Source organism: Erinaceus europaeus, chromosome 5, assembly GCF_950295315.1.
Source record: "Erinaceus europaeus chromosome 5, mEriEur2.1, whole genome shotgun sequence".
Lineage (NCBI taxonomy): Eukaryota > Metazoa > Chordata > Mammalia > Eulipotyphla > Erinaceidae > Erinaceus > Erinaceus europaeus.
Window position 1 is genome coordinate 128,299,427 of NC_080166.1, and position 26,784 is coordinate 128,326,210.

General features: G+C 43.9%; 1 protein-coding gene across 17 annotated transcripts in view; it reads right to left on the minus strand.

Annotated features, from left to right (window-relative positions):
* DOCK9 (dedicator of cytokinesis 9) overlaps positions 1 to 26,784 on the minus strand; it is a 324,795-nt gene that overhangs the window by 25,386 nt on the left and 272,625 nt on the right. For 6 of the 17 annotated variants that reach the window (XM_060191793.1, XM_060191796.1, XM_060191795.1 and 3 more), the window contains exons 39-49: positions 20,643 to 20,758; positions 14,163 to 14,300; positions 13,863 to 14,045; positions 12,795 to 12,908; positions 12,465 to 12,680; positions 10,508 to 10,565; positions 9,554 to 9,631; positions 7,778 to 7,884; positions 3,016 to 3,138; positions 2,299 to 2,412; positions 598 to 744 (exon numbers count right to left, since the gene is read on the minus strand). In XM_060191793.1, the coding sequence (XP_060047776.1) occupies positions 598 to 744; positions 2,299 to 2,412; positions 3,016 to 3,138; positions 7,778 to 7,884; positions 9,554 to 9,631; positions 10,508 to 10,565; positions 12,465 to 12,680; positions 12,795 to 12,908; positions 13,863 to 14,045; positions 14,163 to 14,300; positions 20,643 to 20,758 (1,394 nt within the window). Of the gene's footprint in view, positions 1 to 597; positions 745 to 1,588; positions 1,625 to 2,079; positions 2,086 to 2,298; positions 2,413 to 3,015; positions 3,139 to 7,777; positions 7,885 to 9,553; positions 9,632 to 10,507; positions 10,566 to 12,464; positions 12,681 to 12,794; positions 12,909 to 13,862; positions 14,046 to 14,162; positions 14,301 to 20,642; positions 20,759 to 26,784 lie in introns of those variants that run through there. The other 11 variants (XM_007521919.3, XM_060191798.1, XM_007521915.3 and 8 more) reach the window with 5 other exon arrangements.

A 26,784-nucleotide genomic window follows, 5' to 3' on the forward strand; every position in this document is an offset into this window, starting at 1 on the left:
TCCCAACGGTTAAAGAATAGGAAAGCTGGGAGTCAGGTGGTAATGCAGCGGGTTAAGTGCACATGTCGCAAAGTGCAAGGACCGGTGTAAGAATCCCGGTTCAAGCCCCCGGCTTCCCACCTGCAGGGGAGTCGCTTTACAAGTGGTGAAGCAGATCTGCAGGTGTCTATCTTTCTCTCCCCATCTCTGTCTTCCCCTCCTCTCCATTTCTCTCTGTCCTATCCAACAACAATGATATCAAGAACAATAATAATAACTACAACAATAAAACAAGGGCAACAAAAAGGAAAATAAATAAATATTTTAAAAAAACAAAAAACAATAGGAAAGCTATCAGGGGATGGAATAGGATATGGAGTTCTGGTGGTGCGAATTGTGTGGAGTTGTACCCCTCTTATCCTATGGTTTAGTCAATGTTTCCTTTTTATCAATAAAAAAAAATACTAAGAAGAAAAAATACTTGCCAATTTAGACCAATTTTTAAGGAAGTTTCCTAGGTCTTCTACTGCTCTAACACACATTCATAAATGTATAATACATAATTATACACAAGACAATATGTCAGTATTACTGTGAAGCATTTCTAAACAGTCATACCTTGCCAGAATCCTGTATCATTTTCACATTTTCAGAACCAAACTTTTCTGAGTAAAGTTTAAGAAGTCTCTGAGAAATTTCTGACAAAGGTGTGAGTTTAGGTTCTTTGTAAATATACTCCTTTCCATCTTCATCTTCAAAAAATCCCTGTGACATAAAGCACAATTAGAGGTGTTCCTTAAATATAGGCCCATGGCTAAACACCCAGAAAGTTTTTTTATTTTATTTTATTATAAGGGTTAAAAATAAGAAGGAATGATTCTAAAATAAAATCCTACTTATTCAGGCTTTCCAAATAGGAAGGGGAAATGGTAATAATGGGATGACAGAGTACAAAGATAAAAGAAAAACACAAAATTGTGAATTCATTCAAGAATGCTGTCGTTAAGTGTGAAGTGAAATGAAAACTGGGATTCAAGACTGTGTCCTCTTTTCCTAATAATGAGATGCAACCCTATTTCACGTTCCCAAGAAGCAGAAGTCACTGAGATGGGGTTCAGGTCTCCAGTGAGTAGGCCTCAGAACTGCATACACAGCCCTTCTCTGGGCTGTTTCCATTCACACAGAGATCTGCAGTGTAGACCAAAATTTCCAGGTCTGGGGTGGACAAAAATTACTTGACATCTGTGTACATTCTAATTTGCTTCACGGGTGAGGAAAATGGAAAAGGCCCGTAGCTAAGTATCAGAAATGATTTCATTATTGCTTGTCACCTTTTTTAAACACCCATCATGTCTGAACATACCAAGACTCCTCAGTGCATGGGAAGTGAAAGGGGTTGAACATTTAGAAATTTCAGAATGGGGTTAATATTTTTAAAAAATTACACAGATGTTTCTCATCTAAAATAAAAAAAAGAGGGCATGGGACAAGAACATAGTTTACTAAAAAATGCAGGCAAACATGAAACAAAAACACCCACATCAAACTAGGAGTTTAGATGCAGTAATTTCACTACATTACTTGTTTTTTAAGCATTTACTGTAATTACCTCCACATCTGTTTCACTGTCTGTAAACTGGTATTGCTATAAAGTTATAAAAGACAATAACAGAATAAATTGAAGGTTAAATAATGATCACAGAAACCCACACCCCCCTAAATAAATGTATTATAATTTATACCATTTAATCATGTTAGAGGCTTGGAGGTTAAACTTTCAGTTACATTTAGATGAACCCTCCCTTTCACATTTGATTTCTGAACTATTACAACAGAAAATATACTTGTGGAGATACTATATTACAAAAGAGAGATGCATGGGAACAAAAAGAAACCAAAGAGTCTTAATTTGGGTTTAAAACATGCAGTACTGATGTATAAAGAAACAGATGATTTATTTCTGTAAATGGAATAAAATGTTAATTTTTTTGGAGTTTGTAATGACTAAACACATAAACATACAACTTGAAAAGGAAACTTGCAAACCACACTGAAGTATGAAAGATGTCGCTAAGAATGTCTTAGGGAGGGAGAACTTACCGCTGCCTTAAGAGAGTAATAAAGAAAAGACAGGAAGAAAGAAGAAGAAAAAAAAAAAGTAGAGAGTTTACTACTGAGGAAGATAAGCATAAACATGACAAATTCATCCAAGTAGCATTTACAGAAAAAGGATAATGTGCAAAGTGCAACTTCACAGAGTTTAAAAACAAACAAACCAAGAAGTACTGCAGATCACCTGCGGAGCAGAGGGAGGCTCACCTGTCCGAAGAAGGCCACTCGGAAGTATGTTCCCAGGAGCCTGCGGCCAGACTGCATGACCTCGGTCACTTTGCTGTAAGCACGGTGCAGTGTGTCATACAGATGGGCTAGTCTCTGGGGAGCAGAATGAAAAAAAATCCATTTCTTTCTACCTGCAGTCAGCAAAATCAATGTACAAGTGACAACTTTTTTCAACTCTGGCAGTTGAAAAAAAAAATCAAGAATGTATTTGATGGCACAACTGGTAGTGACCATCTTTGAACTATAATTGTTTCCTATCCAAATGGTGGGTCTTAGGTGTTGGGGGCCCCATCTGATTTCTGCACTTCAGGAAGCAAATCTGGTTTTCAGCTGAATTTGACGTGTCCAGGATGGTAAAGTTCTCTAACAGTTTTGGTGTCTGCTTCTCCTACTCCGCTTGATAAGTGAGGAGCAACTAAACCTGTCTAGCGCAGGAAGAGTTCTGAAGTCAAAAGCTCGTGGTGGTTATAAAACCATTCCTGGCATTCTTAGCAAGAGGCATCGTACGTGTAGAGGTGGAGCTCCGGGGTGACACCTGACAATGATGCTTATGGCCTCTAGCATTCAGAAGGCAAGAAAACACTTTCGCACCATAGACTATGGTGGCCTGTTTGCTCTCTCTGTATGTAAGTAGGTCTGGGATATGTGTTACTCCAGTGTCCTTTCAAACAGGAAGAAAGTCAACCTGCCGGATACCTCAAAATCCCTTCGCTTCTCGTAGATGGGGATGATGAGCTTATAGATGTCTGCGATCAGCTCGTAACGCTCAGCCTTCCAGAGTCCGTCTGCACACTGCTCGAGGAGCTCCATGAGCACGTCCTGAGCGGAGGGGAAACTGGTCAGAAAAGTCTTACACGGAACACACCACTGTAAGCCTTGGAGAAAGCGTAACTGACGAGGTGGCTCGAAAGATTCCCTCTAGTATATCATTATACTGGTTTTACCCTATAGTTATCTCTTACTGTATCTAATTTATAAATTAAACTGTATCTCAGGCATTTAGATATAAATTTCAGGATTTTCCAGCTTCAGGCATCCTCTTGAGGGAGGGGGGGTCCTGGGACCACATCCCCTACAGACAAGTGGGGAGGGGGCTCCTAGACAACTTTTATGGTTTGAAGAACACTCTAAATTAAGGAAAAGTGCATGATTAAATGACTCTGCTCTTTAGATCCGAGTCAGGGAAGATGAACTACTACCAATAAAATCTCAGCAGAGGGGGGCCTGATGGTGGCGCACCTGGTTAAGTGCACATACTACCATGCACAAGGACCCAGGTTCAAGCCCCCAGCCCCCACCTGCAGGGTAAAGCAGTGCTGCAGGTCTCTCTCTCTCTCTCTCCCTGTCTATCTCCCCCTCCCTCTCAATTTCTCTCTCTGTTCTATCAAATAAAATAAAGTTAAAAAAAAGAGCCAAAGTTGATCAGTGCTCTGGTCTTAAAACAAACAACAACAACAAAGAACATTAGGGGCTGGGTAGTGGTGCATATGGTTGAGCATACACACTACATGTTGCAACACACAAGGACCCGGCTTCAAGCCCCCAGCCCCACATACAGGGGCAAACTTCAGTGCTGCTGATGTTTCTCTGTCTCTCTATCTCCTTTTTCAGTTTCTTTCTGTCTCTTTCCAAAATAAATAAAATATTTAAAAAACATCTCAGCAGAGGCCTGCTACTAGCAGATCTGGGTATTTTCATTTTCTGGTAGTTCCACTAAAATTCTGCTAGGAAAACATCTGAGGTGTGTAAGTGTCCCTAATAATGAGATCAGGAGGCCAAGGTGCACTAGATGTTATCAAGCCTTGTGTGATCCACCTGTTCCCACCAGTTTTCCCACACACAACTTTTCTTCTGTGGCAGGGACTTTCAGCTTTCTCTCTCTCTCTCTCTCTCTCTCTCTCTCTCTTGCCAGAGCACTGCTCAGTTCCGGCTTATGGTGGTGAGGGGGATTGAACCTGGGACTTTGGAGCCTTAGACATGAGTCTCTTTGCATAACCATTATGCTGTCTACCCCCTCTCTTTTAAAAAATTTCTTTTATTATTATTTTTTAATTGTTTAGCAGAGCACTGCTCACCTTTGGCTTATGGTGATGCAGGGGACTGAACCTGGGACTTCGGAGCCTCAGGCATGAGAGTCTCTTTGCATAACCATTATGTTGTCTCCCCACACCCCTCAGCTTTCTCTCTTTCTGAAAACATTCTGACTATAGCCAAAGTAAAGAGAGAAGTGGCCACTTTGGTTTTTCCTGGCTATTAGATCACGTGTCAGTGTCTCCACTCTTGGCTAGTTCCAATCGCGATGCACAGGGATGGCTCAGGACTTTATAACCCCAATGTGTCACATCCTAATCATTCTAGATGTTTGGGTCCAGAGCCTGTTAAAGATTTACCAACTTCCCACTTCAAGGACAGGGCAGAAAATGCATATTCTGAAAATAACTGATAAAGTGACCCTGTCACATGTTTAGTTATTGCTTACCATGACTACCCTTTCTAGCCTTCCCGAGCAAGTCTGAACTTGCTCTCTCAGGCTCATTCCCTGGGCTGCTGAGATTCCTCCAGACACTAAAGAGGATGAGCTAACTTGAGCTTCGTGTCACTGATCCTGCAGGACAGGCTACTTGGCCTGTATACTTAGATTCCTCTCAGAACTGTTACTTTCCTTTATGGAATCCCAAACCAAAACAAAACAGCACATTCTGGCGGTCAGACTTGGCACCAGGGGACAGTAGCTTTTGCAGCGAGGCAATGCATTAGAGCGCGCGCATGGAGTTTGGAGTACAGAGCCAGGACTGTGCAGGACTTCTTGCCTCAGTGACAAGTTTCATAGGTCTGAGTAAAAAAACCAGAAAACTGCATTTGGTGGAGAGACAGCTGAAAGACTAATGCCAGGGTAGGGCGCGGGGGAGGGGGTAGACATCATAATGGTTATGCAAGGAGGCTCTCAATCCTGAGGCTCCAAAGTCCCAGGTTCAATCCCCCTCACCACCATAAGCCGGAGCTGAGTAGTGCTCTGGTACAAAAAAAAAAAAAAAAAAAAACGACTAATGCCATATAATAATCAGTTTATTGATACTGCTAGGGCTTCACCACTATGGGTGACTAGACAGACAGACACTGTAGAACCAAAGCGCTCCTCCAGTAAGCCATGGGACTGGGGCTCAAACCTGGTATAGTGGATAAAGCTTTGTACTTCAAAGCGTGAAGTCCAAAGTTCAATTTCTGCCATGACATGCAGGGCAACTTCACAGTGCTGCCGGTGTTTCCGAGTGATGCTCTGGTTCTCTATGCCTATCTTTCTATCTCATAGAAATAAATAATATCTAAAAACAAACAAAAAACTGTTGCCTTGGAGGTAGAACAGTGGACAAAACACCAGACTCCCAGACTCTCCGGCATTGTGTAGGCTAGAGTAATGCTCTGGCTCTCTCCAGACTCCCAGACTCTCCGGCATTGTGTAGGCTAGAGTAATGCTCTGGCTCTCTCCAGACTCCCAGACTCTCCGGCATTGTGTAGGCTAGAGTAATGCTCTGGCTCTCTCCCTTCTCGCTTTTCCTCTCAAGTCAATAAGCACATACATATTTCTAACAAGACAAAACACCTGGGTCTCACCTGTGACACAGCAGGAGCCCTTCCAGGTAAGTTAACTCACTGGCCCAGAGCCATGTAACCAACAACCTCCTTTTTTAAACATTCCTTAAGAAAATCATATAGTGATTTAAATTATTTTAATATGTAAATGTGCAACACTCAACACATTCTCTTCCTTTCTTTCTTGGGGGAACAACTAAATATTTATTTATTTTGAGCTGGGGAAGTGGCTCAGTGGTAAATCATCTGCCTTGTGATTTTGAGGCTCTGAGTTCGATTCCTGGCGCTAGGATGGGAGCAACAAGAGAATTCCTTAAAATGGAGGAAAGCTTGGCTGGGGGGGTCTGGGAGACAGTATAATGCAGCACAATGGTTATGCAAACAGACTCTCATGCCTGAGGCTTTGTGGTCCTGGGTTCAATCACCCAACCACCATAAACCAGAGCTAAACAGTACTCTAGCAAAAAACAAACCAAAAAACTAGCAAAAAACAAACAAACAAACAAACAAACAAAAAAACTACTACTGAGGTAGCTCAGCAGTAGAGAATATGTCTTGCATGTGAGGCCCTGGGTTTGATCCCTAGAAATAAGATAAAGAAAAAAAAAAAGCATAAATGGCAGAGTGGGACTGTGATATTTTTTCTCTGTCACACGCTCACCCTAAATGAGTATGACAAAAAAGAAGAGATTTACTCCTTTCTGCTTTTTTTTTTTTGCTTTTTTTTTTTTCCTTTTCCTCTTAATGTTTACATGAGATATGGGCAGGATTCAAAGTTTTCCTTTAACTGTTCCCATCTATCTTGAGTTAAGAGAAGTCATGGAAACTTGAAAAGTCCTTCTGCAGCCCAGGAGATACCACAGTGGATAAAACACTGTTTTATGGATAAAATACAAGTTTGATCCCTCGAGTCACAAATGCCTGAATGATAGATATGCTGGTTCTCTCTGCCTCTCATTTCTCTTCACTGAAGAATATATGGAAAACAAAAACACACTTGTGTAAACAAAACACCCCTTATGGAAGATACTCATGGAATTGGAAATTCTGGGAATACAAGCCAAAACTGGCATCGGTTCACTTCCTAGCCTTACCTCACAAGTCTCAGGTTGTGTTAATAGTTAAATAACTAGCAGCTGATCCTGCTTTTGCAGAATCTTGCAGAAATTGCTATGGTGACCTAATATCAAGCTTCTTGGTTGCTAATGGAGGTGGGAACGAGGCCAAACCAGGGCCTCAGTGCCCCGCCCAGTCTGGCCTCTTGCGGCTTTGAGTGTCTAGCCCTGGGAGAGATGTCCAGTATAGGAGACACTGACTTAAAAATTAGATTAAAGTGGCAATAAACCCCATGAACTGGAGACATTAATTGCTGGAAAGATGAGAAACTATATACTGAACCTTTTACCACAAGTGCTCAGCTCTCAGCCTCACTTCACTAAAACTCTCCTCAAACTCTCTCTCACTGAATAGGAACAGTTCCTAGAAAGGGGGAAAGTAGAAGCATTTACTGCTCTGTTTCATTTGCCTGGGTTCTCCAAGGAGAGGAAGGATGAGGTGGGGGGGGGGGGAGAAAGAGGAGGAAAAGGAGGAGAGGGAAGAGAGAGAGGGAGAGGGAAATGGGAGGGAGAGGGAAGAGAGATTCAGAGCACTGCTCCATGATAGGAGGTTCCAAGGACTTAAACCCAGGGCCTCACGCATGTGTATGAGGCCTACCCACAGAGTACCACCCCAGCTGCTGAATTATTTTTAGCTTGATCAGGGTGTGCAGACAGGAGGTGCAGGGGAAAAAGCCTTTGTTTGGTGTGCTGACAGGGCAACCAAGGCCTTGGAGACATTGGGCACAGAAACCCCACCCTCCGGCACACACCTCATTGAAATGCACGTCCTGCATGCCCACGTCTTCCATCATGGAGGCTTCCTCATCGATGTTTGGCGTGATCACCCTGAAGGCTGTGCATCCTTGTCTAAACATGCCTAGGAATTGGGACAGCAGGGAGATAGAGTTACTAACCTAGAAGCGGATGAACCTCGAGGGTTTGTCCTGCCCCATTTGCTTTTGTGTTGAAGGAGCTGACCAATTAAAAAAATTTTATTAGTGATTTAATATTGATTCACAAAATTATGGGACAATAGGGGTATAATTCCACACTGTTCCCACTACTAGCGTTCTGTATCCCCACTCCCTCCACTAGAAACTGCAGTGGTTCTCCCAAGGTCACAGATATGGGTTATTATTTCTATAGCTATATTTATATATATATTTGCCACCCTCCCATTTTTTCCCCTATGGCCCTGCCTTCTCTTCCTTTTTAAGCCACACATACACCTAATACTACTTCCAAGTGTCCTTTCTTTTTCCCCTTCTCTCCCAGACTCCTGATGGAATTGGGGTTCATTGCCCTCTGGGAGCTGACCAATTTTGCAGCCACTTAGGTCTCAAGCCAGTGTTCCAGGGGAAGTCTGGGAGCCACTGTGCGCTTTTCATTGCTCCTTTTCTCATATTTAACTCTCATCTCTCTTGATTTGTTCCCCCCCTTCCTTTAATTCTCCACCCACCTTTATTAAAATGCATGCAACCTTTACATAGTGAGACAGGCAATGGATAAAATTAATAGTAAGTGAACCAAGAGATGACTAATTTGCTAAGATGACTCATGCTCATATGCCAAGAAAAAGGAAAAGGCAACCAGAAACCCAGGGAACCGAAAACCAGGTGACCCAGGAAGAACTGTTTCCTTCCAACTGTCTTTCCCCCTTTCCGTCGGGGTAGCCCAAAGCCCAGCTGAAATCTAGTTCTCTCCCTTCATGAAGTCCTTGAAAACACGATGTAGCTCAGCGGGTACAGCCTCAGCCACAGCTTGAGAGTGGAGACAGAGAAGCACCCCCCACCCCCCAAAGAAGCTATAAACCAAGGCAGGTGACCAGCATGAAGAAACGCTTCTAAAGCAGGAATGTCTCCTTTGGGGCCTTGGTTTGCCGTGGAGTGACGGGGAAGCCTTGCCAGACAATGGCAGCAAGAGAAAACTCATCAAGAGGAGGAGGACTCACAACGTGTGCCTCTGGGACTGCTATTTACACTAACACAAAACCCAGAAGGCAAGCCTTGGATTGACACTGCCCCTGTTTTGGGAGAAAGAGGAACATGGAGCGTTTTGAAATTAAGTCTTGAAAGCATAGATCCTAAACTCAGGATTTCTCTCTCTATCCTTTCCTTTTTTCTTTTTCCCCTGTAGATTTGGGCAACTCATTCATGGGCTATGCTGTATGTTTCACGGTTCTAGTTTAGTCCTGCTTTTATTTTGTTGCATAGAGACAAAAGAGACCCCCATGAAGAACAGTAGCCTCGGAGCTTGAGGAACCAGCAGTGTGCAAGGAGTGAAATTTTAAGAGTCAGCCACCTGTGTGTTAGGCTGCAGAGGACACTGAAGCACAGTTCCACTGCAGTGATTAATGCTGGCCAGATACTTTCCTGTGCCCATAAGAAGGGACGGTTCTTATGTCCACAGGAACAGATGGCAGTAGAACTGGAAAAGCAAGGAGAAGAAGGGAGGAGGGAGAGACAAGTGCACCCATGTTGAATGAAATAGGAGATCCCAACACCTGAGAGTCATGTGCATGGGGGTAGGGCCACCCTCAGGCTCACCTCCCCGGCTCCTCCTCTGGCAGGTGCTGAGTCTGTGGGGGAGGTGGGGCGACTCCCACTGGTGGCTTATGTCTGCTTCTAAAGATGAGGAAATGTATTACCTGACAAGAGGTCTCAACAGGAAACAGTGTTGGTAGCAAGAGACTTTGGAGCTCCCCCCACCTCCCCCCACACCCCCAACATGTCTTTCTCTTCTCTACTGGGCTGTAAAGCTATACTCCTCTGAATGCCATGCTGCAAAGCCAGCTGGACCAGAACTACGGAAATGCCTTGGCTCAGCCTCTTGACTCTGTATCTTAGTAAATGTAAAGCCAGTGAGTGCAAGGTGCACTGGCTTGGAAGTGGAAACGAGCAACTGGCGTCTAGCAGTGAGGACTCGGTGAAAGAATTCACGGCCTCCCAACCTGGGAACTGGCACACAATGAACAAAGGGCAGCACCTGCTCCTGCCCCCTCCTGTCCCTGGGTGGTCGGGTTTCCAGTCAGCAAGACTGGGTCTTCACATGCGAGAGTCATCAAGGCTGTGCTCCGGAAAACACCCCTTGATGATCTCTGGCTACAACTGCTTTTTGAGTGACAATTCTGGTGGGTACCCTCTGAAGGGAAAACAAAAGCTTTTCTGCTTGAGACAGATACCAGTGAGAGACACTCATTAATTTGCTTTTGCAAAGTGGAGTCATTAGCAAAAGTTTAAAAGGTTGCCTGATGATATGTCAAAGACTTTCCTCGTTGGTGCTGACACTTCTGCTGTGCTTACCAAGTCAAGCAAATGTCACGCCAGTGAATAATACAATGAAGATTGTATACACACACACGCACACGCACACACCACACACACACACACACACACACACACACGCACACACACCCAAATCTTTCAGAACAAATCCCTCTTGTCTTTGCTGCTTTGCACACTTTTGTATTCATTTTCCAAAATGTAGAAATCACTCTTCACCTTTCCGTGTGAGGTATTCTGCCACCAGGGCTGTGACGTGGACATAGCACATGGCTGCCTAAAATAAAAGACAGAGGTCTCAGAACTATTAGTAAATCATCACAAAGCCCAAGACCCTCACAGAAGAAGCCTAATGAGAGCATGGACTCATAACATCTTATGGCAACACACAGCATTTCTAACAGATGACATCTCAGTGAGCTTCTTCCTTAAAAAGGATAAAAAGTGATGCCCTGTCATTCCTTTAAAAATAATTTATTTATGAGGGAGTTGCACATGAGACAGAGAGGGAGAGGGAGAACGCGTGGAGGAGGGAGAGAAAAAGAGAGGGAGAGAGAGGGAAGGGGGAAGGGAGGGGGAGTCAGAGCACTATTTCGGTCTACATGGTACCAGGGCTTGAATGGGGACCTCAGGCTTGCAAGTTTGCTACTCTCTCTAGCAGCTGAACTATTTCCCTGATCACACAACTTTCATAAGAAGAGAAGCTAGTTTCATCATGAAATAGCTGCATTTTAGAACTGGTGAGGAGTCTGACACCAGAACCACGATGAGCAGGCATGGGCACCAACACACGTAATTTCTGAGTTTTCCAACAGTGCCAGAAATGCCTCCTCACAATGTTTCAAATTGCTAATATGATTTTTGCACTACTTTTTACTGAGAAGATGCTATTTTTGCATGACTCCTGCTCTAACAGGGCACAATCTCACATCGTCTTGAAACAGGTTATCGGCAGATTTTACCCACTACTAAACTGCCGTTTCCCTCGACCTACCACAGGGCACTGGGTCCCCAGCTCCCTTGTACATCCCTTCCAACTTTCCGCTTGGGATTCTTAGATCTCCTGAAACAGACCTCTGTTTATCAATGTTTTCTCCTACATATTCCTTTTCTTTGCTGCTGCTGCTTCTCCTTCTTTTCCTGCCACCAGGGTCATTGCTGGGGCTCGGTTCTGGCACTAAGAATCCACTTCTTCTGGTGGCCGTTCTCTCTGCCCCCCATCTTTCTATTTCTTATTGGATAGGACAGAGAGAAATCGAGAGAGGAGGGGGAGATAGAAAGAAACACCTACAGACCTGCTTCCCCACTTGTGAAGTGTCCCTTCTCTGCAGGTGGGGAGCAGGGCCTGAGTGCTGGTCTTTGAACATGGTAACTAACGTGTGCTGGAGCAGGCACACACCTGCTGGCCCTGCCCTGCTTCTTAAATCCCTCCTCTGAGCAAGATCATAGGGCGTTTATCTTCCTTCTGGCTTAGTGCGCTCAGCATGATCTCTTTTAAAAAATTCTGAATTCTTGGGAGTCAGCAGTAGCACAGCGATTTAAACGCAGGCGGCGCAAAGCACAAGGACCAGCATAAGGATCTCGGTTCAAGCCCCTGGCTCCCCACCTGCAGGGGTGTCACTTCACAGGCGGTGAAGCAGGTCTGCAGGAGTCTGTCTTTCTCTCCCCCTCTCTGTCTTCCCCTCCTCTCTCCATTTCTCTCTGTCCTATCCAACAACAATGACATCAATAACAACAACAACAATTACTACCACAATAAAACAACAAGGGCGACAAAAGGGAATAAATAAATAAATATTTTTTAAAATTCTGAATTCTCACCAGATGTTTTGGCTAAACACAGTACTAGCTGAGCTGTCTTTTGCTCTGAGATAGGTCCAAGTACTGACTTCACATTAATGAGTTACTAACTGAAACTCAGAGAGGTTAAGTCATTGACCTAAGGTTACACAGCTGTTCAGTGACGGGCCAGGGACTGAATCTAGGTTGGCAGGCTGTGTTTTTAACTAGTTTTAAATTGCTAACGTGTTTAGGTGCTGAGCCTAACAGTTTGAAACACATATTGCCTGGCTTCTGCAAATTAGTGGCACTATTTTCCCCCCCAAATTGGTTTCTTTTTGCAAGTGGAGCATCACTCGTTTCCTGCAGACCCTGGAACAGAGGCTGGAAGAGCTACCTCAGAGAGGTCCCCATTCTTGACGTGGATCCTGGCCATGCTGTCCAGCCACGTCTTCCTGAGCTCAGGGGTGCTGGCATAGGACTTGGCCAGGCTGTACTGGAGATCCACCAACATTTCTGGGTCGTTCTCGTGCTCCTTCATCTGGGCCGTGGCCATCAGGACTGTGCGTATCCTCTTGGTCAGGTCCTTCACATCTGAGGAAAAGCTGGTATGCTGTAAGGGAGCAGCAAGGAAGTCAACACTTAGTGCCCTTCTATCTGCACACATAGGAGATGAAGAGGCAGGTCTCGGGGGTGAAAAACAAGCGAACGGGCCCTGGCTACCCACCTTGATAAGCCGGTCACTGTTGGCGCAGTTGTTGATGATGGACAAGGACTGCTGGAACCGCGTCCCCCCAATCCCGACCACATCTGCTATCAGCTGGCTGACCGAAATGATGACCTGAGGGACACACAAAATGAGCCGATCAACTCCCTTGCAGGTGGCCTCCAGGTTCGGCACCAGGATGGGCATGAGGACAGGGCAAAGGAGAAGTTCTGAGCAGGAAATCAGTGTCAGAGGCATCTTCTCCCTTTGCAACGACTGTTCCACAAGGTGACCTCGCCAGCCCGAGCATTTTGCTTGCACAGCAGAATGTTCATCAGGAGGGTGCAGACGGGAATGAGAATCAGATAACTCGTATCACTTTCTCTACGGATGCCTTACTATTTATTTCTACAGGTTTTGAGTCCACATGGAGTAGACTGTCCTTCACATTTTTCTTAGACTGCATAAAACTTCTTTATGCAGCTGGGAGCCTCAGGCATGAAAATACTGTACTCTATCAGCTGAGCCATCTTCCAGGTCTGTCTGAGGGCGAAGAGGGAGAGAGACCTACAGTACTGCTCCACTGTGAAGTTTTTCCTCTGCAGGTGGGGACTAGGGGCTTGAACCCAGGTCCTCACACATAGTAATGTGTGCACTTGATGGGGCGTGCCCAGGCCTACAGCCATCCATCCATCCATCCTGAAACACCTCTCAGTTCAGGCTCTTGGTGCTGGGGACTGAGCCTGGGACCTCTCACAAACAAGTCCTGTGTACTACTTGCACATTTAAGCCCCCCGCCCCCCCCCCGCCTCCGCCGGGCCTCAGTACTCTAGATTGATTCAACCTTCAAATGTCAATTTACCAACTGAAACACATCTTGGACCCAGATCTTACCACATAAGAGCTGAATTAAACCTATTCAGTAACTGTGCCTTCACCACCTACAGGCGGGGCGGCGGGGGGGGGGGGGGGGGGCGCAGGTCTAACAGCAGTCCCATGGAGGCAGATTAGTAAAGGTCATCAAGTTTGGCTGCTAGGAAAGAATCGTGCAGAACACACGTGTATGGGGAGGTGGCACACCATGCACACCTGCAGATGCGTCCGGACGAAGGACTTCTTCCCAGTGTAATCAAAGTTGTTCCTCATCAGGAAGTAGAGCAGCTGCGAGGCCTCGGTTCTGATGGAGCTCAGTTTGGAGTTACAGCACTTGAGGGTCTCATAGCACAGAGCAGCACACATGTCAGCCCTCCCTTCATAGAACGTGGAGGGAAACTGAGGAAGACGAGGAAACAACAAAACTATATGAGCACCAATGCTCCCTCTCATTCCAGGGGCAAAGAAGAAAACTCAAGACCATCCTCCATGACCAAGCCCAAAGAAATGACGTACCTTATAAATCAGTGACCTTAAGGCAGTGAAGACACTTTTTAAAGCTGTCTCGGACTGGTGTTTTTGAAGAAAACACAGATAGACATCAAAAACTTTTTTCATGAGAGGGTTATGTCCGTGATCAGCCAGGAGCTGGTTCTGCAAACACACGCGGGCAGTTTGGTTAGACTCATCACCCAACCTGACAAAATTCCTAGGATTTCCAGACTTAAAAGTGAAATTCCCTAGGCACTAGAACTACGTAAAACTTAAACCCACTCTGTCGTGTCTCCTCTAGGATGGCAGAGAATCCCCTCGTAGCACAAATAAGTGTCAATAAAGATACACGTTGGCCAACAAGGGCAACAAAAGGGAATAAATAAATAAATATTAAACAAAGATTTGCATTGGGGAGCTTGATTTTCTTTTTTCTTTTCCTATTTTGGGGCTAATGATAAAAACTTTCCAGGAAACTGTAATAAGGCTTAAAGGACCACTGGCCATCAGTACTGCTAGGCCTTCTATTTATTTACTTATTTTTGGTGTATATATCAGTAACTGATGCAGGAGTGATGCCTGTGACTTTTTTTTTTTTTAATCCACCACTCCCAATGGCCCCTTTTCTTTCTATTTTATTTGGTAGGATAGTATGACAGAAAGAAATTGAGAGGGAAGAGAAGAAGAGGGAGGAAGAGAGACACCTGTAGACCTGCTTCCCTACTCATGAAGCGCTCTCCCATACAGGTGGGGAGCAGAGGCTCAAGCCCAGACCCTTGCACATGTTAACATGTGTGCTTAACCAGGTGTGCCACTGCCCAGCTCTCTGCTTGTGACCTCTTAGTTCCAACAGAGAAGTGCCATACAGACATTCGCTACTAGTGGTTAAGAAAAAGTGATGATCCAACTCTGACACCATCTCCCCAGACAAAAACCTGGGTCCACCTGCATATCAGATGTCAGGTGCAGGCAAAAACTAGCAAAGTCATGGTACCTTGGAATATAGCTAAAATAGACCTACTAGTTTTCTCCAAAACATAGACCCCCAATCTTCACCTGCAATATTCTTGCCTTTAGGCTCAAGATTAGTCAGCAATTTGTTCTACTTTGTATCTTAACTCTTTTTCAGACACAAGGTTCCAGGTGCTACCATGATGCCAACCTGACTTCCCTGGACAGACGACCCCACCATGTGTCTTGGAGGCCCACCTCCCCAGAGCCCTGCCCCACTAGGGAAAGAGAGACAGGCTGAGAGTATGGACTGACCTGCCAACACCCATGTTTAGTGGAGAAGCAATTACAGAAGTCAGACTTTCCATCTTCTGTACCCACAATGATCCTGGGTCCATACTCCCAGAGGGATAAAGACTAGGGAAGCTACCCAGGGAAGGGATTGGATAAGGCGCTCTGGGGGTGGACACTGTGTGGAAATGTTCCCCTCTCATCCTGTAGTCTTGTTGATATTTCCATTTTATAAATAAAATTTTTAAAAAGTGATGAGGTGAGATATTATGACACAAGTCCCTTCAAGGTGAGTCCCACCTTCTGGCTTCTACTTTGCTGAAGTATGAAGAATCCACATGGTAAGGTGGGAAGTATAAGTATACAGGGCTTGGTAAGGCAATGCTTATTAAGTGGATCTCTCTCTCTCTCTCTCTCTTTTGCAAAGCTTGCCTTGTACATTTGTGCTTTTCCCATTTGCAGGTCATTTTTTCATTCAGAGAGCGACGAGGATAGGGAGAAGTACCATAACACTGGAGCCCCTTCCCTCCTCCCGTCCCATGACTGGAACCACAAGCATGGCAAGACACATACCCCACCTGGTGAGCTATTTCTCCAGCCTCTCAGTGTGTCCTGTCATGCTCATGTGTCACATGGCAGCTCTAAACCTAGCCTTCCACTACACATAGGAAGCCTGGGAGTCAAATCTAGAAATTGGTGCATAATTTGCTCCAGCTCTCTCAGTGATGGTTAACAGGATTCAAGAAGCCCGTGGGTCTCATGTGACACCACATCAGGATCACAGTTCATCACTGTCCAATGTTCTTCAGGATTTACTTATACCTGTAGTAAATTCACACTTAGCAAACTCCTTGTAACCCACTTGCCTAAAACCCCCACTGACTGCTGAACACACATGGGAGACAGGTGCTGCCCAGTCAGGGGCCAGCTGGCAGCCATCATGTCTATCAAAAAACACACCACCGTGCCACTGTGGCATCAAAGTGATCCATTTTCAAATGAAGTGCATCTGGCTGGCAAAGGTGTGTTTTGAAGAGAACTGATGTTTTTTGCACAAGGAAGCAAAAATGACCATAATTAAAAAAAAAAATAGAACAGCCAAGAGGCCATTATCTCAAACGAACCTTAAAACTTAGCCAAATGTTTGGTGGTAACTTACATTCAAATAATTCTCTGACACAGCAAATTATGGCTAAGAGAAGCTACACCTCATCTTAACTGTCTGAGAAAAAGTTTTTCTGAAGGAAAAATTGTGTGTGGTGTTTTTTGGTCTGGTGATTCACAGATGTATCACAGCTGCCAGGACACCTGGGATTCACAGTGGTCTTTGTCATAAACAACTGGCATACACTACTGGACTCCATCGTGTGAAAGAGAAGCAGTGTGATGAACAGAAAATGGAGCTTGATTAGAAGAACATGGTCTCATTCTCAAGCATTGTGCAGCTGCTCAATGGGGGAAGTGATGAGATTAGAAAAAACAAAGATCGTTTTCAGTGTTTTGAGGACTGCTCACATGTTTCCTGTCTGTGAACACTGCTTTTCCCAGGGGCCCTAGTTAAACACCGCAGCTTTTCAGAGTAGATTTATTCTCCCAGTTATAGATGGATTACAGTTTGGGTGTATCTGGAAGGGAGCTTTCATGTCTCAGCACTTGATGCTGGAGCTATCCAGAAGGCGGGTCAGACAAGTACTGCCAAGATATGCCTTGTCTTCCTCCTCCCATACTGTCTCTAAGTTCATAGGACTTGGGCTAAGTTTTTCACTATCTAGTCAAGGATTGTGCTTCACATTTTCCGGTTTCATTATCTTGGGTTTTCATCAAAATGCTTATAGGACCTATAATTAATAGCAAAAAGGAGCTGTAATTAACTTACACTTAGAGATTAATAATGACTTTTTAAGATATCTTATTTATTTATTAATGAGAAAGATCGGATGGGAGAGAGAAAGAACCAGACATCACTCTGGTACATGTGCTGCCAGGAATTAAACTCAGGACCTCATGCTTGAGAGTCCAGTGCTTTATCCACTGTGCCAATTCCCGGACCACACTGCTTAGAGATAAACATATGCCAGTGTCTTTTCTCTGCTTTCCAATCTCCCCCATCCTTTATCATTAGTTAGAATGCAATAAACAAAAATGTAAAATCTCTGGACATTGAGAAAAGCCCATTAGAGACAAAAGGGAAATAAAAATCATGCTTCAGTTTCCTCTCAGAGATGACTATAGATTAGCAGTGGAGAGCATTTCATTTCCACCTTTTTATCCTTCTAGGTCTTTACAGAAAATCAAAGCAATTTACTCTGAAAATTAAATAAGATATCACCATAATATGAAAGGCATGACTTATTTCCAGCAACAAAGTGGACAATAGGCCTATGTAATTCTTAGTAATTGTCTGGGGGTAACATGAGCCTTGAGGGAAAAAGATCTTTCAGAGGATGAACCCACAGTACCAATAATTTTTTAATTCTTAATTTTATTCTTTAACCACTAGCCTCATCACTGGGGCTCCCTCTTCTACACAATTCTACAGTAGACTTTTTTTTTAAGATACAAAGTTAGAGACAGAGATAGGGAGAGAAGAGAGGCACCATAATATTGCTTTATTACTCGTGAGGTCTCCCAGTGCAGGTGCTACTTATCAGTGATTTATTTGATGTAGTTAATTAAGAGGCCCAGTAACTACAGGGCTATGTCTGTGGGAGAGGATTTTTCTGCAAACAATTAAGTCTGCTAACTCACTGTAATAATTTCCCTAGTAGTCTGCCACTGATGTTTCATCTGAGTAAATATTTACAATGGAAGATGCCAGTGGATCTGGTGAACTTGTGAATCTTGGCCAGAAAAAAACTGATTAGTTTGATGGGGCATCCACTTCCACCCCAACATTTGCCCGTCTTACTGCTTTTTAGTGGGAAGGGAGGTGCTGGCCTTTCAACACTAGACACTGTTTTGTACACAGGAATATGAATTTGACAAGGATCGTGTCACCTCTACAACTCAAGCTTCCCTGAAGGACTCAAGGATCACAGCATTTATTTTATCTGTTTTTTTAAAAGATTTTTTAAAACTTTATTTGATAGGACAGAGAGAAATTGAGAGGGAAGGGGATAGAGAGAGATAGAAAGAAAGAGAGAGAGAGAGAGAGATATATCTACAGCACTGCTTCATTGCTTGTGAATCTTTCCTCCTGCAGTTGGGGACCGGGGGTTTGAACCCAGGTCTTTGCACATAGAAATACGAGCACTCAACCAGGTGCCTGGTCCCTGCATCACAGCAATTATTGTAGGGCTGGGAGAGTGTGAAACCAGGAAAAGTGCTTATTGCTAGTCAAGATGTGAGCACCTACTATGCTCCAGAAACTCCCAGCCCATGACGTACCAAGCAGATGAAAATCAGGGCACCCTGATGTGTACACTAAAGACCCAAGGCCTAAAACCTGGCTAAGTGTGGAGATGGGATCTAAAGTCATGCACGCATCACTAGACAATCTGAAAACTTCGATGAGCACAGGGCTGGAGAAAGTGTGAATGAACCTCTCTGGCAAGGTAAACAAATGGGGCAACCTCAGATATGACAGGCAACTAACTCCAAGACCCCCAGAAACATGGCAGAATAACTTGTTGCCGTCCCATCAATTTGGCGTCACTGAAATGATGACCTCTGTGGGCATTATAGGCCATGAAGAAGCAAACACAAAATTCTGGAATTCTTCTCTCTCTCCCTCTCTCTCCTTTTTATTTTCTCTTTAGATAGAGGGTAAGACAAGAAGCAATAGAGAGGGGAAGAGAAGAGGGACACCTGCAGACCTGTTTTGCCATTTGTGAAGCTTCCTCCCAACAGGTGGGGATAAGGGGCTTGAACCTGGGTCCTTGTGTATAGTAATGTGTGCACTCTACTAGGTGTGCATGACCCACCTCCTGGAATTCTTTTTCTTAAAATTTTTTATTATCTTTATTTATTTATTGGATAGAGACAGCCAGAAATCGAGAGGGAAGGGGGAGATAGAAAGGGAGAGAGACAGAGAGACACCTGCAGCCCTGTTTCACCACTTGTGAAGCCTTCTCCAGGCCCTTGTGCATTGTAACATGTGTGCCCAACCAAGTGTGCCACACCTGGCTGCTGTAATTCTTTTGCTAGGGATACAATATACAAGTAAATAAAATGCTTCACTGGGGAAAACATGTTTTACGAGGAGAGGGGCTACTTAAGGTAAAGAAGCAAAGAACATTTGGTCACATTTCCTAAATACCCTTGTAAATAAACAGTTTTAGTATTAACAGTACATTAGCACTAATTCAATGGCCCGTTTTTTCTTTTTTGCAGGAAGTATTCCTTTAGCTCGAATGGAAAGTATGAGATTCCTAACAACAGAGTGGTTGAAGAAACCTTACTTGAATACGCCCTGCTAGAACCTCAACAAAAGACCCAAACACCCATCCATCTTCTGATGTTGAAATTCTGCTAGCATTTAACAGTCAACAGGTAACAGACACTTAAAGGTGAATGTGTTTGTATTTACTATTCCTCTGTGTATAGCTATTTTTAATTGCTACCATACCTGGATATGTTTAAAGACAGAGGCAGAAATGCCTGATAAGGCTCCATGTTATTTTTTTCTTTTCTTTTTTAAATTTATTTATAAAAAGGAAACATTGACAAAACCATAGGATAAGAGGGGTACAACTCCACACAATTCCTACCATCAGAACTCTGTATCCCATCCCCTCCCGATAGCTTTCCCATTTTTTTATTCCTCTGCGAGTATGGACCCAAGATCATTATGGGATTCAGAAAGTGGAAGGTCTGGCTTCTGTAATTGCTTCCCCGCTGAATAATGGGCGTTGACAGGTGGATCCACACTCCCAGCCTCTCTCTCTTTCCCTAGGGGGTGGGGCCCTGGGTAAGCGGAGGGTCCATGTCTATCACCCTCAAGGGCACAGCAAACACACTCCCCAGGTAACAATTCCTCCTTGCCAAGAGTTAGCCACCTCCAGGGATTGTTTTCTCCACTTTCAAGCATGCGGAGGACATGCCTGGCAGCTCAATGACACTATATTCCAGGGAGTCCAAGTCAGTAAGTGAGGAATGGCTTCACGAAGGGAATGTAAAGATTAATAGTTTCCTGGACAGGCACAGAAGTAGCTGCCAGAGTGAAAAGGTGACGCAGGAGTTCTTGTTGGTTCTGTTACATAAGCAGAATCACAATGAACAGAAAGGCAGCGCTCTGGCGACGAACGACTGGCGCACACGTACCTTAAAGGCCAGTGTAAAGAGAGACAGTGTGTCCAGGGCAGTCAGGCACACCTCCGTGGCGATGTTGGCTTCCAGTAAGGACTGGTGAAGGACGTCTGCATCTGAGTGGCCGTAGCCTGCACGGATTATAGCACAAGGTCACTGCAGGGCGGCTACAGACAGAAGGACTGGAGGATGGGGTGGCTACAGTCAACTCTTGATTGTTTGCAGAAAGCTCCTTTTGGGGCCTCCACTCCCTGTTTCCCTCTTTTTTTTTTGGGGGGGGGGGTGAAGGTAGGAGGGAAAAGTCCCGATCATTACAAATGTTTCCAGCCAATCAGAAGTCTTTTAGCTCTGCATGGGAAATAACAGGAGCAGACATGTATCACTTGTCTGCAATGGGGAACACATCATTCTCTGAGCTCTCCAAGTATCGCATTTAATCCCTCAACAGCCCCACGAGCTGTGTGTATAGCATTAAACCTTTTTTATTTTATTATTATTTTTTTCTTTTTTCCAGAAAAGGAGGCACAGAAGGCTCACCCACTTGTCCGAGTCACATAGTTAGTAAACGAGAGTTTGGATGGACTCCTGTCTATCCACTGAGCTGCTGACAGACAGAGCTGTTAGGATGACAGAAGGAAGGAAGCTGAGATTTCTGAAGCCTCTCAACAGCAGCACAGCCCTGAGGTGAAGCTGAGCAGACGCAGGTCACAGAAACCAGCTCTGTCACTTCACAAGCTGTGTGACCTCGGACAGGGCCTCCATCCCTTTTCTGTACCTCGATTTTCCCCACCTGTAGAATGGGGATGACAACAGTAGCTGCCTCCCAGGGTTGTGGTGGGCACTCAACTGGGTTTCTGTGAAGCTCTTAGACTGGAGCCTGGCAGAGCGGAGGATGTCAGTGTGGACTGGTAACATCAAGAACTGTCTGATCAGCTAGACTCATGGGTGATAATCAAGAGTTGACTGTATTGCTAAGAATATTCTAATAGCTTTAATAATAAAAAGCATAAAAGCCAATGTGTCTGAAGGAAATGTTTAAGAAAAGGAAAGAACACGAAGAGCCATGATTTCAATCTGAACTGATTTCTTCTGGATGTGGCTGTAACAGTCAATCTAGTACTGCGATAAATGGAGTTTGACAAACAAGTTGAGATATTACATAATGAAATGGTATGCATTAGCAGAATGTTTATAGGATGCAAAGATGTTACAATATTGTTTTAGATAATAAAGGAAGATGGTAATAAGATAAAACATCATGTAATGTCCTTCTCCACGGAGCAAAACCAAGTCAACACTTACTGTGAAGCTAATTCTTGATTCTCCAGAGAGAAGGACATTTTGAATATAGACTAGGAAAATGAAGTACAGAAAACTTAGACAATTTCCTTGGGGCCAGTAATGGGGGAGGGCAGAGAAACAGAGAATCTATATTTCCAATTCCTTACTCAGGTCACTGTATCACAGTGTCTTTTATTATACTAAAATTAAATGACTAGTATGATATTGTGTTTTGTTTTTAATAAATATCAGGGTCAAAGAAGGGTTTTCTAAAGACTACAAAACAGCTTTGTAAGGTTACTAAGTTGCTTCTTGAAAAAAAATGAAAAAAAATTAATATGTGCTTTTGCCCAATTTTGCTTTGCTTTTAAAAAATTTTTAAAAAGGCATCTCTGAAGTCTGGTGTCTGTGGGCTGCATTATTTTCACATGCGACAGAGTTAGTGTGTCCCGTTGGGATGGGGGGTGGGCAGGGAAGGCAGCATTTGACATGGTGTTTTTTGAGATTGCATTTACTTTTAGGGGTGAGAATTCTCCCAGGATTTAAAAAAATAAAAATGAAAAATAAAAGGTGGTGAATATTTGTTTCCAGGACTAAAAATCATTGTCTCACCCAATGGGACTTATTTGGTAAGATACAAAGAAAGGAAAGCAGAGTTGATTATTATAGCTGAAGTGATCATAAGCTGGGGTTCTGGGGACAACCTCCCCGCTCATCTTTTCTTTGCCTAACCAAAATGATCACACGGGTCAAAGGACCCTTCACTGAGGGCTGTGGTTTAGGCTAAAAGGAGCATTAATTAAGAGTTTCGGTTCAAATCGTACCAAGGAAATTATTTTGATGCTTTTACAAAATTTCTTATGCACAGAATTACTATTTTTCTCTTTGTTATTTATTTTTTATAGCTGACAAAACAGAAATTGAGAGGGGAGAGAAAGAGAGACACCTGCAACAATGCTTCACTGCCTGTGAACCTCCCCTCTGCAGGTGGGATGCAGGGGCTTGGACCTGGCATGAACGCTTATTTACAGATGACTTATTGGGATGCATTGGATCGACCTTCTCATGGTGCATCCTGTGAGTACCCATTCATTGGGGAAACTGATGATCCTTCCTAGCCAACTGAATCCACATGGATCCCAGTCACTTTCAAAGCCAGCAACAGGCAGCTCCTGACAGCTTTCAACCTGACCTGTTGACTGGCTACGGAAGACGGGCAAATGCTAGAAGAAGAATTGGCTAAGTGGATCCAGGCAGCCAACACAGAGGAGATGGTCCACATACTGAATCCCCAGAGAATTTACCTGCGCCTGCTGAATGTCTGAAAGAAGAATTAGAATTTGGCAGTGTGCTGTTTTTAAGATAATCACTGGGCCTTGCTATATAATGACAAAATTCTCTAAGTTTTCATACCCTGTTTGTACCATTTCACTGTCTGTCAAATCTTTATGAAAAAAAAAGAAGCTAATTTCTATGGAAATCTGTCTGTATTGGTCTGAGACATACAGGAATAAAATTAATGGTCTTTTTGGTCACAATTGGTTTAATTTTGCTTTTCCTTAAACTCTTTGCTCTCAAAACCCAGCAGGATTCCTGAGCTAGTGATAGTGAAAAACCCCAGAACACAAGTGGTAGCACGGTGACTTTGAGTGAGAGACCGCATAGATAATTAATTCGCAAAGGGACACTTCCCACAGACGGGAAAACCACTCATCTCCAGGCTTGGAGCAAAGCTGTGTTTGAAGAGAGACATTAATCGATGGTTGCCATGCTACAGGCCAACCTAGGAAAATGGAACTGAGTCGGCAAATTGAAGAAGGGGTCTTCAAGACAGAGCAATGTCTGATGAATTCAGCAACTTTATGAAGTTGATAAAGTGGATTCTAACCAAGGCAAGGAAGGTCTGTGCTATTTGATTTCACTTTCTTCACCCAGGAGGAAGACAGGGGAGGGGAGAGAGATGGAGGGAAGGACCTTGTACCATTTGGTGCTCATGGGTCAGAATCCTTAAAACTCACTGTTCGGGGCCAGGCGGTGGTGCACCTGGTTGAACCGCACATATTACAATGTGCAAGGACTTAGGTTTGGGCCCCCAATCCCCACCTGCAAGGGGAAAGCTTTGTGAATGGTGAAGCAGTGCTGCAGGTGTCTATCTGTCTTCTCTTCCTATCACCCCCTTCCCTCTTGATTTCTGGCTGTCTCTATCCAATAAATAAAGATAATTTTTAAAAAGTTAAAAACGCACAACTCACTGTCCATATCTACACAATCACCATTTTGCTGTGACTGATGAATGATTTGTTCTAAATTTGGAGGCCAAGAATGAGATTACTGCTTACCCCCATAACGTCACCTGCCACATTTTGATTTAATTAACCTTATTCTGTTTTTTTTTTTTTTTAAATAACCTTCTGTTACACAAATATCTTGATTTAGTGATACTGACTTCATCTGCAAACTAACCTTCCCTTCCCATGGCCAGGACACCAGAGGTGACGTGATGGGAAGAAGGGATGTTCGAACTTCAGTCATTCATCTTTCCGGAATGTCAGAGGGTGTCTGGGCAAGAACAAGGCAGACATAGAGCTGCCTCTGCGCCTTACGCAAGCAGAGCTCCTCTCCTGCTCTTTATTATCTTTATCATCATCATCATTTCCCCAGGGCTACAGGCAGCGCTCTGTGTCTTCATGGCATTTCCATCATTCTTGGAGCCTTTTTTTTTTTTAACTTTCTTTTTATGATAAAGGGTGAGACATAGACACAGAGAAACAGAGAGGGAGTGACAGAAATACCTGCAACGTAGCTCCACCACTCGTGGAGCCTCCTTCCTGCAGATAGGGGCCAAGGGCTTGAACTCAGGCCCTTCTGCATGAGGACGTGTGCACTATGTCGGGGAGCCAATGCCTGCCTCCCCACCCCTGAAGTCTTAATCTTATTTTCAATTCTTTTTCTTCTGACCTGTAATGTGAATCCAGAAAAATACTGCATTTTACGCTAAAAACAGCAAGGAGACCTCTTGCTGAAAGAACTCTCCAAGTGTAGAAGGCCTGACTCCTCCTAATCGGGCTACAGCTTTGGCAATCTGCAATCCATGCAACTATCAGACTGATCAACCTTTGTGCTAATATAATTTATTGCTCGCCTCTATCTTGTGCTTTATAAGTAACAATACCTACCTGAGCACATTTCTTTTTTTAAAAAAATTATTTATTTATTTTTTATTTATTCCCTTTTGTTGTCCTTGTTTTATTGTTGTAGTTATTACTGCTATTGTCATTGATGGATAGGACAGAAAGAAATGGAGAGAGGAGGGGAAGACAGAGAAGGGGAGAGAAAGACAGACACCTGCAGACCTGCTTCACCGCCTGTGAAGGACTCCCCTGCAGGTGGGAAGTCCGGAGCTTGAACCGGGATCCTTACATCAGTCCTCGGGTTCTGTGCACCTGCACTTAATCCGCTGCGCTACCGCCCAACTCCCTACATTTCTTCTTTTTAAAAAAATATTTATTTGGATAGAGACAGAGAGAAACTGAGAGGGAAGGGAGAGATATAGAGGGAGAGACAAAGAGAGACAACTGCAGCCCTGTTTCCTCCCTGCTGGTGGAGACTGGACACTTGAACTTGGGTCTCTGTGCACTGTAACGTGTGCTCAACTGGGTGTGCTACCACCTGGTCCCTATCTTTTTTTTTTTTAATAAAAAAAATATTTACTATGAAAGAAAGGAGAGGATGGAGAGAACCAGAAGATTGCCAAAGTTATATTTTTTATATTTCTTTATATTTTTGCTAATGTATCACTTATTCGTAGACCCATTTCATATAATTCCCCCCCCCCCCAGCGCTGCTTATGTAAGACATTCACATGTAGCTATCACTCTGAAGTTATCATTTGACAAACTCTCTTCTGTTAATACATTCTGGGTACATGGTACAGTAAGTAGACCACAATTCTGATGATGTAAGCATTAAATTGTAATATACCTGGGCAGGGACCCAAACAATAAACCTCTATTCTTGGAATGCTTATGATATTGATATGGTTATTTGGCTACAGCAGGGCTTGTCAGGACGGGGTTTCCTGTCATAACTGGAGTGAAGATAAGTCCCTGATAGAGTTCCTGTGATTCATATCCATTCTGCTCATGTCTCACTTCTTCTCCTTCTCCTTCTCCTTCTTCTTCTAGTGTTTGCCCTTCTTCCGTAGCCAGTCAACAGCTGTCAGGAGCTGCTTGTTGCTGGGTTTGAAAGTGACTGGGATCCATGTGGATTCAGTCGGCTAGGAAGGATTGTCAGTTTCCCCAATGAATGGGTACTCACGGGATGTCTCACTAATAACTGGGAAAGGAATAAGGTGTGTGGCCGCCACTGAATTCCTGGTCCTCTGCTGCCCCCTTCTGGTCACGATGAGTGCTGATAAAGCCTTTCCTACTCAAACGGAAAAGGAAGGGGTGGGGGTGCGGGGCCAAGATTGCTCCCTACCACAGGGGAGCGTCAAGGACATGTCCTTGGATGGTGGGGTGATGCTTTGATATTTCCTCCAAATACATATTAAAATTCGGGCCAGGAGGTAGATTAGTGGCATCAGTCAGGCATGAGGTCCTGTGCTTGTCCCCTTGCACTGTCTTATTAAAAATAATAAAATAAAAAAAGGGGAAAGTAGTAGGAAATGTAGGTGTAAAGAGGATCTTTTCCTTTTAAAATTCTTTTCCAAAATAAATTTATTTTAGACCCTAGCATCCCACCAAGTCCCTGGCATATGGAATCTACCTTACTTTGGTTGGCTCAACACAAGGGACTGTGCTAATTGTAAAACAGGAACTACAACAACAAAAAAGCCCATTGATGGGCTAGAAATATCCCACAGACTAAGTACAGA